Raw genomic sequence first — 13,544 nt, forward strand, 5'->3', positions numbered from 1 at the left:
GAATCAATCGCTTTTATTCGTGTTAACGGCAGTCCACCCGTGTCTGTCGTTGTGTCACGGGAACCGCACAAGGCTCGCACCTCGAACACCATTAACCATTCTGCCGAACACCAAAGACGCGGTCAAGCTTTTTCTCGCGCCAGTTGGCAATGGGATCCCCTCTGAATGCCATGGATTTTACCCATCGACGTCAGCGTATGACCGTGACGCTCGGTCTTCCGATCTTGGGCTCATTGCGATCTTTGCTTTGCCTCGAGACGTAGTCCTTGTCCTACACCAATTTATGAATAACTACTCCACCGCAATATTGTCACGATTAAACCTTCCTTCGCAGGAACTTTCATTTGGCTTGTTTCATGCTTGTGCGCACTGTAGGACCACAAGTACATCCAAGGGAATGTGGCTGGCATTCACGTGACCCGGCATGTGGTCAACGCGTACCGACACGCCACTACTCGCTGCGTCAACGAAGGAGAAATGACCACATGCGATAAGAGTATTTGAGGAAATGTCCATAGTGAGGAATATTAATGATCGATGCGAGTGATGGAGAAATAAATCTATGTCATGCCGGCCCTCTATATTAGTAGTAAGATATCACGCACGCGCATTGCGCAAGCACCAGAAGCCGAAATTTGTATCTCTGAAGTCATGTGGTAGAGTAACGCGAATACAGCAGTGCTCACTTCAGCAGCTTCTTTAGTAAGCTGGTCGGAAGAATTGAGGAGAGCAATGACATACCAAAAAAAGGCACGAACAGGCTACAATTGTTCTGAAGCTGGAAACAGTCTGAGCTGTATACCACGCCGTTTATGCACGAGAGACTAGTAATCGATGAGAAGTCGATGCGGGTTCGCTTGAATAACATCCGGAATGCGTATGGTCTCGTCCCTGTGATAGCACACCTCTCATGATCTCTATGGTGACTGGAGCTGGAATGATGTCAGGCAGAAGTGCTAGGTCCAGCACGGTGATTCGGCGGGTAGGTATGCCACAGGTTCTCACACCACATTTGATCAGGCTTCCTAATGAGCCTCTAAGAGCACCGAGTGGACACATTCCAGGGGCTGCAAGGTACAATACATCCTGCATCTCAAGATTGATCAATCTACCGGTAAAATCCTTCGAAGATGAACAACAGTTAAGGTCGTCAAAAGTCGGACTACATACCTATATTAACGGCGGCAATGCAGTCGATCCCCTGGGGCCTGATGAACTTGGTGGTGCAGCAGACCAGAGTTGCATCCACTGCTGGCAAGTCCGATCGGACGCCAAAAATGAACTTCACGGTGTGATATACCATCATGAGTGAGCCCGCACCTGCAAGATAGAATACACAGATAATTACAGTGACTCGTCTTCATCACCCGAGCTACGTATCTTGTAGAAAGATTGACTACATCGATACTGTGTTGCACCCGAGTCCAGAATAAATGGCAATCGACAACTCATGGCTGATGATGGCCCAGCGCCATCACTGGCATTACGTTCCAACTTAAAAGTTTTGTCAACCTTTGACGACATACAGACTGATGGAAGATCCTATACTTACTGAGAAATACATGACGGTTGCAAGATGCAACATATATCACGATGACCCTGAGCGCGTTGCTCCGCTTGCATACAATGAACGAACCATAATATCCGTGAACGGATCCCTCGGATGATCATTCCGAGTGATAGTTATTAGACCTACGTTGTATGCTTGTTCCCGCGGATAATCACAATACCGCGGGGTGTACGGGTCGGTACATACCCGTACCCGCACGGCGCACGAGCGCAACTGCGGACGAATTTAGCGAGGCTCGACCTTGTGAAAGATATCAGATGACAGATGTGCAATGGAAGTCACTGTCTGTCTTCTTGTGGGAAACAGCATCCGAGCGGTGCGCGAAAAGAATCCACACACTTTCAGCCACAATGGGCTAGGTGGTTTTTGCTGTGGAAGTTGTCGGAAAGTCGAAAGTTGAACGCATTAAGCATGGAGATGACAGAAACCTTCAGGCCATGAAGAGTAATTTGACACCAGTTTGAAAAGCGATATGCTGTATCCGTAAAATTACGAGTAGTCTGTCGTAAGGCACCTGTAGAGAGGTAAAGCATAAGTACTACATGAGCGACAAACGAAAGCACAAAGAAGTCAGTAAATGTGGGTTATGGAGTCATATGCTGCTGAGGAGTCGTAGGGAGGCAATTACGCATATGTCGATAATATAAGGGATAGGGAATTGAGAATGGAAAGAATGTAAAAGTTAGTCGAGATTGACCCGCACTCGATCTGGCGGCCGAGCGGCAGGCTCTGAAGCTCCTAGGCGGGTGAACTTGTTGCGAAATCGCCTTTGGCGAGAGGAGGTGAGTTTAGAACTTTCTTTTTCGCTGGACGCTAATTCCTTTGAACGTAGAGCAGCGAGACGAGGGTCAGATTTCACTTCGTCAGCGCCCTTGGCACCAGGCCGTGAGATAGATAGAAAACGTCGTAGACCAGAACCAGTGGACTGGCGCTTCTTGGCTTTTGTGTCTTGTGCATCAATGACAGCAATCGCCTTCGCTGCAGCGGACATAGAGGTCCTTTCTGCGGCAGCACTTGTAGTGCGCTTTCCTCCACGCTCGACTTGTGTCGTGGACGTGGGGCTACCGACTGGTGTTGACATTGAAGCTGTCATGTGTTCCTTGCCCTCAACGTTCACAAGCACCCAACCATTACCACTCCCACTGCGACTGCCAGACTTTATAGGTGATGCAGGTGGATCAGTTGAATTTGATGCCTTCCTTTTATAAACGCTCTCCCTTGATGGAGGATGAATCGGTGGAGGAGGAGGCCTCGGGGGAGATATCATCCCAATCAGCCCTGCTTCACTCTTGCGCACAGCCTGATCACTAACCAACTCCGGCGAGGAAATCCTGGCATCGATATCATGCAATGATTTGTCTGGACTTCTTCTGTGTTCCAGATGGAGACCACGCTCATCGACCATAGATGCCTCGTTCATGCGGGATAACATCTCGGGGCGCTCCTCCTCAGACGACATTGCCCATGCGCCAGGTAAGACATGTAGGCGTGGCGTTGGTTCCTCACATGGTTCCTCGTGCACCTCCTCAATGTTTTCAATGCCATCTGGCCGGCCAAGTCCTGGCCATTTGAACGGGACCCCAAGAGATGTGTCTGTGTCAATAGTATTCGCAGAGTATGCTGAGTCTCTCATACGAAACATCCCTGGGCTGAGGAGAGGCGGGCCCTCATTCATCGAGACATCATGGCTAGCAGGTGTTGGTGAGGGGTTGCGAGGGTCCCTAGGCGGGGAATGTGATCGAAGGAGCGGAGGGGTCTTCGAACGAGTCGATACCGGTCGCAGAGCGCTTACCCGGCGTTGGGGAGACGGAGATCTCGATCTCGGTCTATGATGATGTCGTTCAGGAGGTGGCGACGAGAATACAGTGTCTTCGGTGAGATGATCCGATTCAGGAAGTGGGCCAGGGGTTGCTGTGTAGATGAGATTGGAAGTGAATCTATTACGCGCCATGGAACCTATACCAGTCATGTTCTCACAACTACTTGGCACAGCGCTAGCAAGAGAAGTGCGAAATCGACCATGTTCATCATCATCTCGAGCATCGAAGTCAACAGACACTGGCACTTGTGCGCGGGGTGCAGGCTTTCGCATTTGATTGCCTGGCGCTGCACGAGGCGGCAAATTTGTCGCAAGGGGAGGCAATGCGTTGGATTCTGTGGCCGACCGCATGTGTTGAGGCGTCTGAGAGGATGGCAAGCCGTGAGGCGGGTGCTGAGAGCTAGTGGCGGCTTTTCTATGCAAAGAGCTGGGGATCATACCCACTTCTGGTGGTTCGGGCGTCGACGCCCGATGAGATCTTCTTACATCCAGCATAGAACCGGATTGGCTTATAGGAGATTCGGGCCAATAAGGATCAGTCTCAGTAGTGCTAGGGCCGGTAAAGACCCATAGGTCCTTGACTCTGGAACGACCATTGATTGCCAGCGAAATGACAAGGGAACATGCATGAGCATCGAGGGATGATAGAAGTGAAAGGATGTGTCGCAGAGAATCTGTCGCAAATGTGTCTTCGTGGAACCCTGCACAAAAGTCTTTAAAACCTACACGAATTTTACTCAAGGACACTCACAGCTATACCCCTTCAACTTAAACTCATACGCGTTATCCGTTTTCTTCTCCGATAATACGCCCCGAGGCCACGATCCTCGCACGGCTTGAAGAATTGCTGGAGTTGCGTTTAGTGGTGGATTGATAACTCGCATGATGGTCTGCGAGACAAATGAGATGGCAAAGGGCATTCTTCTCTCCGTTTGCAGCCCCGTCTGGTGCGAAATATTACTTCCCGAGCCAGCGGGAGCTGGTGCAAAGGGTGGAGCGGGCGAAGAAGGTAAAAGTGGCCTCGAAAATGAGATAGCTAAACGATCGTCGCGCTCCCGACCATAGTCAACGGTAGAAAGAATAGTGTATCCAAACCTGTATATGACAGCGAGTATGTCGAGAAGAATTCGCTCTGTACGAGGACTTTTTGGTGCATTCCAGGGCTTTTGAGTTATGGTAAATTCCCAGAAGTTCTGCTGTATATCCTCGCGAAATCCACCTGTGAGGTAAAAGTGATCAAGGAGTCGACGTAAAGCTGCAATGACATCGGGAGGAAAAGAATAAAGCCTGATACAACTTGAGCCAGAGATAGCAAGAAGGCCAAAGATGTTCGTAGCTCGTTGTTCACGAATGAACTCTTTCCTTGGAATGAAACCAGAGTCTGTTACAGAGCCTGGCTGCATGTTTGTGACGGTTGGCCGAGACGAGGTGCGACCAGCGGATACAACAAAGTGACAGAGATATTGGAGAAAGAGAGGCACGGAGAGTCGGGATGGACTCCAGGCGGAAAACGGCTGGCAGCAAGGTTAGCAAAGGAAGGACATCAAGCCCAGATCGATTAAACTTACTTGGTAGTAACAAGTATGCGCTAACCGTTCACAGCAGATTAAAGCAAGGCACACAAGGCGAGGTTGTCCGCAGACGACGCTTGCGCAGCAGAATATTCTTATATGCGCTGCGTGTGTGCAGCCAGTAAATTGGAGACGCGGCTAAGGAGTAGCCACGAGGTTTGCTTAAGGCCTTGTGACGTCACAACGGTTAATGAAACACGTGCTAGTCTTGTGGGTTCTTTGACTCTTCCAATTCGGTACTAGACGAGTTTTAAGTTGTACTGAACCTATATCATCGACGCTCCTGGTGCAGAGGAAGGCAGAGAAGGTACGATGCTTATTATATGTGTCAACAAATGCACTCAGAATATTTCGATCAGAACATTTTATTATATACTTATCAGTGTTTATAAATGTCGCTGGCCAGAGCGACAAGTCCGGCAGGTTGATGCAAACTACATTTGCTGTGGTGAATGAATCCACCTTCGCGATTGGCACCATGGACGTGTCGTTGGCTCGTGCCGATGTGCCTGGGGCGCTTGACACCCTCATCGGGCATGTAGTAAGGGAGGATACCAAGACTCGATTGAGGAAGCGGCTCTTGTGTCCCAGGTGTCTCGCACACCTTCCACAAGGCACTTGTGAGAGCTTGACTCGGCGTGCAAACCTGCAAGTTCAGCAACCTTCTCGGGATATTCCGCGCCCTTCTAAGTGTACGGATCAGGCACTCGCTGACCATCGTGATGGCGGTTCGATATTTTTAAGTACTGACTTCCATCTCCTTCAATTAGCTTCGAAGCTTCGAGGTTCCCAGCTCCAAGTTCGGAATATCTAACATCACTGCTGCATAGGCTATCGACATGGCCTGGGCAGACGGCTCTAAATTTAAAAGCCATGCCACAACGAGCGCTGAGCACTCCTCGTATCCTTGACGCTTATTCGAGTTAGAGCCAGGCTGTTCCTGAAACTGCCCGTGTCCAGCCTGATTCTTTTTGCACCGGTAATGACATACATTTGGCTGGACGCTCCGCAATCGGAACCACGAAACCTACTAGTAGGCTTGGGACCAAAAGCCCAGAATGGTGTGGATGATATCCCCTTCTTTGTGAATGGTGAGCAACACCGTTTCTCCAAACGCATTAGGAGGACTACGCCTGAATGTATACATGATTGGTCCTCGTGACATCACAGCTGCACCTAGGCCTTGGAAGTTCCCTCTTCGATGGTCTTCGTGATAAGCTTACGTGATGCTACTTTTCCAATATCCGGTCCGATGTGCGCGTTCGGGCCGCAGCGCTGAGCGTTGTTGGGTTTAAGATAGCTGACCACTTCCGGAATCCTTTCTTTCATCTTGACAGTTGGTCCTCAGCATCGCTATGTCAAACCTCAACCAATTGAACGTTTTAATGTGTAAGCTGATCAATGTCACCCAGCACAATTCTAACCAGGCAATGTACTCGCAACAGGTGGTACTGTGAGTGTTCAATTGACCGGCAATTAGTCCCATCAAGTTTCTGACATGATCTGCAGGGAGAGTACACCACTGGATGGACTGGTTCTGGAGCCTCTACATCTGACAAGAAGGTGTCATATATTTGTTTTATCCATTTTCGCTAACAGCTAAGGCCCGGCTTTTGTAGATTGGGGTATGTGCATCCCCTGACTTGGTCGTTTAGTCAATGGCTGAGATCATGACATAAGGTGGTTGGCCTTACGCTCTTCGATCTTCGAAGGTTAGGCAAAGTGCGTAATATTGACAGTGGAACGATTATTTTCCGTGTTTACATCTATCTTAACGTCAGATCGGCAAGCTGGGAATGGTCGGCGTTAATGGTGGCAAATTTCCCGCTATACGCCAACACTTACAAGAGAATATCGAGAATGTTTACAAGGATATGGATACCTCGTGCGTGATCGTGTTGCTATTGCTTATTCTTGACTAACCGCCGATCGCCGATCAGCTTTGAGGAGTACCCAAAAGAGGGAAATATTGATCCTGAGGCTTGTGAGTTACTTCTAAGTGTACTGTGAGGATGTCTTACCCTCCTAGACAAGGATGCCATCGACAAAATGTCTCCCGGAGATGCTATCATCGTGTTTACCCCTGATAGTGAGTTTCGATCTTTCGCGTCCCTAACATCTGGGTTTCTCACTAACGAGACCGCCTGTAGGTACTCACCACCCTATTAGCTTGTACGCGATAGAACGTGGCATCCATGTTCTTGTCACCAAGCCCGCAACCAAATTACTATCACATCACAATGAGCTCATCGCAGCTGCGAGAAAGCACAACGTTGTCTGCTTTGTGGAGCATCACAAGCGCTTTGATCCCGTGTACAGCGATGCCAAAGTCAGAGCACAGGCCCTGGGTGAATTCAACTTCTTCAACGCATGGATGAGCCAGCCGAAGAGTCAGCTGGAAACCTTCCGTGCTTGGGCTGGCAAGGATTCAGACATCAGGCGAGCTCCTCTGCTTACAAATACATTTGTACGCTGACAGTTTTTTTCTAGCTATTATCTCTCGTCACATCATATTGATATTTGCTGCTGGATTCTCCAAGATAAAGCAGTACCAACGCGAGTTGTTGCCAGTGCAGCAACCGGCATCGCTACGGGGGAGCCATACAACTGTGTTCCTCAAACAGAAGACACCATCACGCTCCTCGTCGACTGGCAGTCGATCCAGAGTCCGGGACACAAGGGCACAGCAGTCTATACGGCATCTTGGACAGCACCTTTGAAGGCAGGTATTCACTCTGCTCAGCACTGGTATTACATGGGCTCGAAGGTGAGTCGGTCACACGACTGACTGTCCTGCAACAACGTAAAGCTTCTGCTAATCTGTTTCGTAGGGTGACATAAATGTTGACCAAGCTCACCGTGGGTATGATATCACTGTCGACGAAACTGGGAAGACATGGTACAATCCCTTCTAGTGAGTTCCTTGGCCAGAAGAAATATGTTGATTCAACTATCCATTGCTAGTATGAAATATTCGCCGTCCGAGACTGGTCATTTCGATGGACAACGAGGATACGGGTATATTTCTATCGAAAAATTCATCGATGCCGCCCGAGAGGTCAACGCTGGCGTTGCAAAACCCTCCGATTATGATGGTTACGGCTATCCGACCATCACCAATACCGTGCTTACAACTGCGATTCTCAATGCTGGTCGCATCAGTCTAGACGAGAAGAGAGCCGTTGGTATTAAGAAGATTGGAGACAAATGGATACTGGAATAGCAGGTTTGCCTTGGCGATCTTACGTGCAACAATAGTTTTTTTTCATCAAAGTTATAGTGTCCTCGAGATCATTCTATTGTATGAATATATATTAGCGAAGAGCGAGTTCTAGTTCCGTGCCACTGCCGCTGAGGAATAACATATGAGCAATGTTGAGCACGCAGGTTGTCACTCATTCCCGCGCGCTGTGTCCACCTCTTGTTCATGAACCTTCATTTCCCATAATGATTTCTATTTTTCTCGTTCTTTTCGCATGAAGAACAGAACAGGCACCCACCTGTGGAAGCCAGTCGATCGGTTTGAAACAGGGAATTTCGGTCGTTGTAGGAAGAACCACCTGAGACGCTCTTGAGAACCTGACAAGTGTGGGAGGCCGATTCATGACTAGCGGTCACAATTTATGACAACCCAGCTTCTTATAATATCTATCAGCTCCTAGTCTCCACTTCGGATATTTAGAATGATCTTTTGCTGTGCAGGAGATATGTACTTCAGCCCTGTTCTGATGGACGTCCCGCCGGAGACAATCCAGCGCCGGTTCCATTCTTGCTAAAAATGAGCGCGCTACCAGTATAATGGAAACACCCATTGAGCCCTTCAGATTGCAAATGTAATTGTAAACAAAGTTCGATGTGGTAGAGTGATTGCTGCAACAATGACGAGGATGGATGTGCGGACAGTGTGCAAATGAAAGGGAGAGTAAAAGCACAAGGAAGCGGTTCGCACGATGGGGTACGTGACAGAGAATGCAAGAAATCGCCCCACAACGAACCAGATAGTCGACAGGGAATTTAAAGAATACGATAAAGTGAAGAATAATATAGAATGAATGCGATAGACACAGAATGGGATAGAGGTTGTCGACCTGGTTCGTTGCAAGAAGACGGGAATCGAGAGGGTTACTATGGGTGGGAACGATGGGTGGAGGTGATGCATAGACTAACAAGTGGAATGAATGCAGATAATGTTGTGGTTGGCAGGACGACCAGATATGGCCAGGCAGACCTTCCTTGAGAAGGATGACAAGCGGAAAGGAGAGTGGTACAGGACAGCTATGTCACCCGTCCATCCTTGTATCGAGTATACGGCACACTGGTGCGAATCCGACTTCTCAAGGCGACCGCTCACCCCACAGTAGATTGTGCGCGGGATGGATGTTGGGAAATGAGACTATTGCAGAAAAAGAAAGTGATGCATGGATGATGAGGCTTGCAAAGACAATGCGCAGAGTGGCTGAGCGTGTAGGGTGGTATTACATTTTGCGGGGGTTGTAACAATCTTTTCGACACGGATAGAGTTGACCTGAACAGAAGGTACGGACCTGCACGCTATGAGACGGCGGTCATTCGCGGTGAGCCATTCAAGTGGTGCAAGGCCGGACGACCAAAGGCAACGAAGTCATGAGGCAAAAAATGGTCAGGCGGGACCTCCGTGCGCTGTTTATTGATGATAGGTTCAAACGTTGTTGGTAAATTTTCCTTATCGTCTTCTGATAGGAAAGAGCTCGAGAAGGGTTCGGGGGAGAACGACGAGGGACTCGTTGGAGTGAGAGGGAAATCATCAGATAGATCAGAGATGGATGTTGTGGCGCTCATAGGCGTGCTGGCACCAGACGTTGATGGGCGAGTGGGCGTCATTGGAAGAGTAATGAAAGACTGCCGAACGAACCGTCCACCCTGGAGGTAGTACTGTACAACGAATGTTGCCGCCTTGGAGTAGAAGGCATACGAGTACTTTTTTACCAGCGTCTCCGAAAGGTCGTTGACATGCTTAGCCAAGCGATTATCGAGATAATCGACGATTTCCAAACATTCTTCCGTTTCTTCAAAGATGCGACGTGGTTTGCCACACAGGAAGAGAGCTAGCGTGAGTGCTCCGAGTGCTATCGAGGAGGGAGGATATTTGATGAACTCTCGGTAAAACAGAGTGATTTCCATCAGGAAACGAGCAACATGCTGGACCCTTTCTTCCTCGACAGATGGCTCACAGCACATCAGTCTGAGCCATGCTTCTGCAGTCGGATGGCCTAGTGTCCACTGAATGGTCTGGAGTACATGGCCTTCCATTTGAATGAAAGCGGACTCGTCATATGTGTCGCGACAAATCTGTGCAAGCTCTTGGACTGTGGGAACGCGTTCCTTCGCATCCTCGAACTTGGCAGCAATCCACAACGCTGCGCAGCCTACGAGCTGATAGTGCTTGATGTACACTATTCGCCGAGAGACGTAACGGTCGACAATATTGAGAGTGAGATATAATGTCTCGGGTCGAAGTCTGAAGGTAAAGTGAATCTCAACAAGAAAATCGACGAGACACGGGCGCATGTGCCATCGGATTTCGGGTTGCTGATCCATCGACTGTGATGATGACATGGTGTATCGCTATACCGGAAGGATTAGGCCGCCAGTAAGCCAGTAATAAAAGTTGCACAAACCTCCATCTCGTGCATGTAGAAGCAGATATCTTCCCGGTATTCCTCCTCTAGGAAAATGCCTTGCCTGCGAAGAGCGGTGATTTGAGCTTGACGTTGTCGCTGTTGCAACAGTGCTGCCTTTGCAGAATAAGGGGTTCGGCGGGTTACAGGAGGAGGACCGAGAGGGGACGTCTTGTGATGTTTCGATATACCTGAAGGTGAAGGCCGTTTCTTAGGATACGCAGCATTTCGAGAACTCCGGTAAGAAGTCGTAGAAATATCTTTCATAACTGAAGAAGCGGCGGGTGAGATCGATCTGGGAAAGCGTACGACCGATAGTGGACTTGAAGGGGGTAATTGAGCGAAGAGAGGAGTAGACTCTGCATCAGCAATGATTTTATCGAACGAGGTGGGAGAAGACATGATTAAATGAGCGAGCGCCTCGAGCGCTCACAAAATGAAGTGAGAGAAATGGTAACAACCACATTACGGCTCAACGCCGCATGTTTGTTTATCATCAATGAGAGGCATTCAGTCTGTCGCAACATGCCGACGTCTAGGGAATGGTATTTGGAATGCGCGGTCTCACGACGTGATACCAATTGGAATGAAGCAAGATCTGGGAAGAGCAGACTCACCAGAATTAGGAAATGATCATGCGAGGGCGAACAACTTTAAAAAGGTTGTCGTAGAGTGAGGATGGTAGTGACGAGTGGCGTGTAGGTGGAGACTGGATGTGAACAAGTCGTGGTCAGCGTTGAGGGTCGTAAAAAGGAAAGATAGGTATATCAAGAGAGGGTGTACTACAAAAAAAAGTCTCCTTGAAGAGAAGACTTGTTTGATTGGAAAAGAAGAAGAAGAGTCACTGAGGACACTCGAAAAGAGTATAAGAGGATGGCAAACAGCGCAATCGGCTCGTGAAGTAGTTTGAAATTGAAAAAGGAAATTGAAAGAAAAATTATTGTCCACTTTCATGTGAACTTCTGTGAAAGGTCCAAAATCATGCAAAAATATACCACGGCGGCAACGACGAGGACAAGAAAGATTTGGTCAAGGGAAATCAGACGATTAATGATAATCTCCTTGGTATCTGACTATACTGTCAGACGTTCCTCAACCCTGCCTCAAGAGCCCTAGATGAGCGCTCAGCGCTCAGGCTCTCTCGGTCGAGACCCCGCAACAAGGGACCAAGCGCATATTCCCACGACCCCACGTTTTACAGCGACCAAAATGTGAATGACATCAATCTCACCTCGAGTGCACTGGTTTGACCGGGTCTTGCTTGTTAATATATGCTGTCAACTGCCGTTAGCTTTGTCTGCGCTGTCAGGGCCATAAGGTACGCACTGCAAACAATGTCGAGCGACACCGATGTGCTGGCTATCCTGCATTTCACATCTCATATCAGTCACAATAGATGATATATCGGATACTCGGATAACTTACAAGCAAAGAGAAAATTGGTGTGGGGGAGCGATTAGGGCAAATTATTCAGGCAAAAAAGTAGTGCTGTCGGTGAAGTTCAAGTTGTTGAAAGAATGGGAGTGAAAGACGAGGCAAAGGAAAGACTGAGTGAGTTGTTTGTTTCTAGTAGAGTAAAGGCAGAGCAACGACTATAAAAAGTTCGCTCGAAGCTAATCGAGCGTGTATGGTGTCAAGAGGGGACGTGGCTTTGTACTCTTGCGCCGGGGGGGAACGGGATTGAGGGATGAAGGAGTGTAACAACCTGCAAATTTTCAATCGCGGAAGGAGGTAATTGTCGAGTGCAATGCGGAGAAGGCGTGTACCGCTTAAGCCTTTGTCAAAGCAAGCGGGTATGTATTATTATTTCTTACACCCTTGCGATTCTCGGCAGTAATTATTTAGTTTCAGACATGGTCACTTCTGATTTGGTAGCATGAAATCCACGTTACTTGCCTGCAGGCATATAGGTTATCTGGTTTATGTAAGTTCTATATTATCCTTCTGTCTCCTCATGTCTCCTCCTCGGCCAACTGTCTAATCGGGGCTTTCGTCCGAGTTGCATCTCAGCGATAGTTGTTGCCATATAAGTTCGGCTACTAGTAAGTCAAACACTCAAACTCCCACAGCGTACCTCCCATCAGTCACCTCTTATCGAGCCGTCTAACGATACCATCGGTCCATATAGGTCCATCGCCCTAATCGATTATCGAAGGTGGCAGCGTCCCTATCGGAGGACCCTTTCATGATCTAATGTTATCCGAATCAAGTGATTTCTAGAGTAACTGTTTGAGCGGCCCACTAGGAGAATGCCACATCATTGGGAGTGGAGCCGAGTAGAAGACTTGTCGTTGACATTGAGCGCCAGCGCCATCTATGTCATAGGGACCCATCAACTACTAGAACAACACAGCCCATGCCATCATCCCATGAAATCCATCCGGCCGTGACAGTAATTTCCCCTTTTAATTTCTACGTATTGCATCGGTTGGATATTACTACTTGGCTTGCAGTGAGGATCGATGTGATTCGGAGATAGAGTGTTTTTTTTTCGTCGACCGTCCACGGTGATCCCACTTGTGAAGAGAGCCGTGAGTAAGGAGCGCCGCCTGTCACTGATCTCGTGGTTACTACGGAATTTTCAGACATGGGTTATGGAACGGCTCCAAACAAGCTCTTGGCAATTGTTAAAGTTTGAAGTGCACGCCGTCAGGGAATCTGCGATTGATAGTCGCCAGAATCGTTATCCTCGTAAAGCATTTTGCCAAGGACTCCTTGCACAGCAGTTACAGAAGTTCAGAACCAGTGCGGCGCGAGCCTCAAGACTCAAGAGACCCATAAGTACGTAGACAGTTTCTCCTTCTTTATGTAGTTACTATTAGTAGACCTTCCATTCATTTCTACCCAAATGTAGAACGCCGCGAGAACCATCAGTATCTGTTCGCAGGTCCTCCGCCCATCGTAATTGATGGTGGCGTTCAAATACT

At 48.5% G+C, this 13,544-nt stretch overlaps 3 protein-coding genes across 3 annotated transcripts; 1 reads left to right on the forward strand and 2 right to left on the reverse strand.

Moving 5' to 3' along the window:
- Positions 1-2,252: 2,252 nt before the first annotated feature.
- HD556DRAFT_1229442 (uncharacterized protein) lies at positions 2,253-4,792 on the reverse strand (the record flags this gene model as incomplete). Its single annotated transcript, XM_041297282.1, has 2 exons — positions 2,253-4,090; positions 4,141-4,792. 2 exons carry the CDS (start codon positions 4,790-4,792, stop codon positions 2,253-2,255), a joined length of 2,490 nt encoding a protein of 829 aa, XP_041164905.1.
- A 1,847-nt stretch (positions 4,793-6,639) lies between these two features.
- HD556DRAFT_1337528 (uncharacterized protein) lies at positions 6,640-8,293 on the forward strand. The gene is made up of 8 exons (XM_041301945.1): positions 6,640-6,682; positions 6,742-6,845; positions 6,901-6,944; positions 6,990-7,049; positions 7,111-7,399; positions 7,451-7,727; positions 7,792-7,874; positions 7,925-8,293. Exons 2-8 carry the CDS (start codon positions 6,757-6,759, stop codon positions 8,181-8,183), a joined length of 1,101 nt encoding a protein of 366 aa, XP_041164906.1. The 5' UTR covers positions 6,640-6,682; positions 6,742-6,756; the 3' UTR covers positions 8,184-8,293.
- Positions 8,294-9,511: 1,218 nt separating this feature from the next.
- On the reverse strand, positions 9,512-10,884 carry HD556DRAFT_1429937 (cyclin-like protein; the record flags this gene model as incomplete). The annotated part of the gene is made up of 2 exons (XM_041304863.1): positions 9,512-10,564; positions 10,618-10,884. The coding sequence occupies 2 exons, from the start codon at positions 10,882-10,884 to the stop codon at positions 9,512-9,514; spliced, it is 1,320 nt and encodes a 439-aa protein (XP_041164907.1).
- Between the last annotated feature and the right edge of the window lie 2,660 nt (positions 10,885-13,544).

The sequence above is a fragment of the Suillus plorans genome (genome assembly GCF_016647745.1).
Source record: "Suillus plorans strain S12 chromosome Unknown HD556scaffold_7, whole genome shotgun sequence".
Taxonomy (NCBI): domain Eukaryota; kingdom Fungi; phylum Basidiomycota; class Agaricomycetes; order Boletales; family Suillaceae; genus Suillus; species Suillus plorans.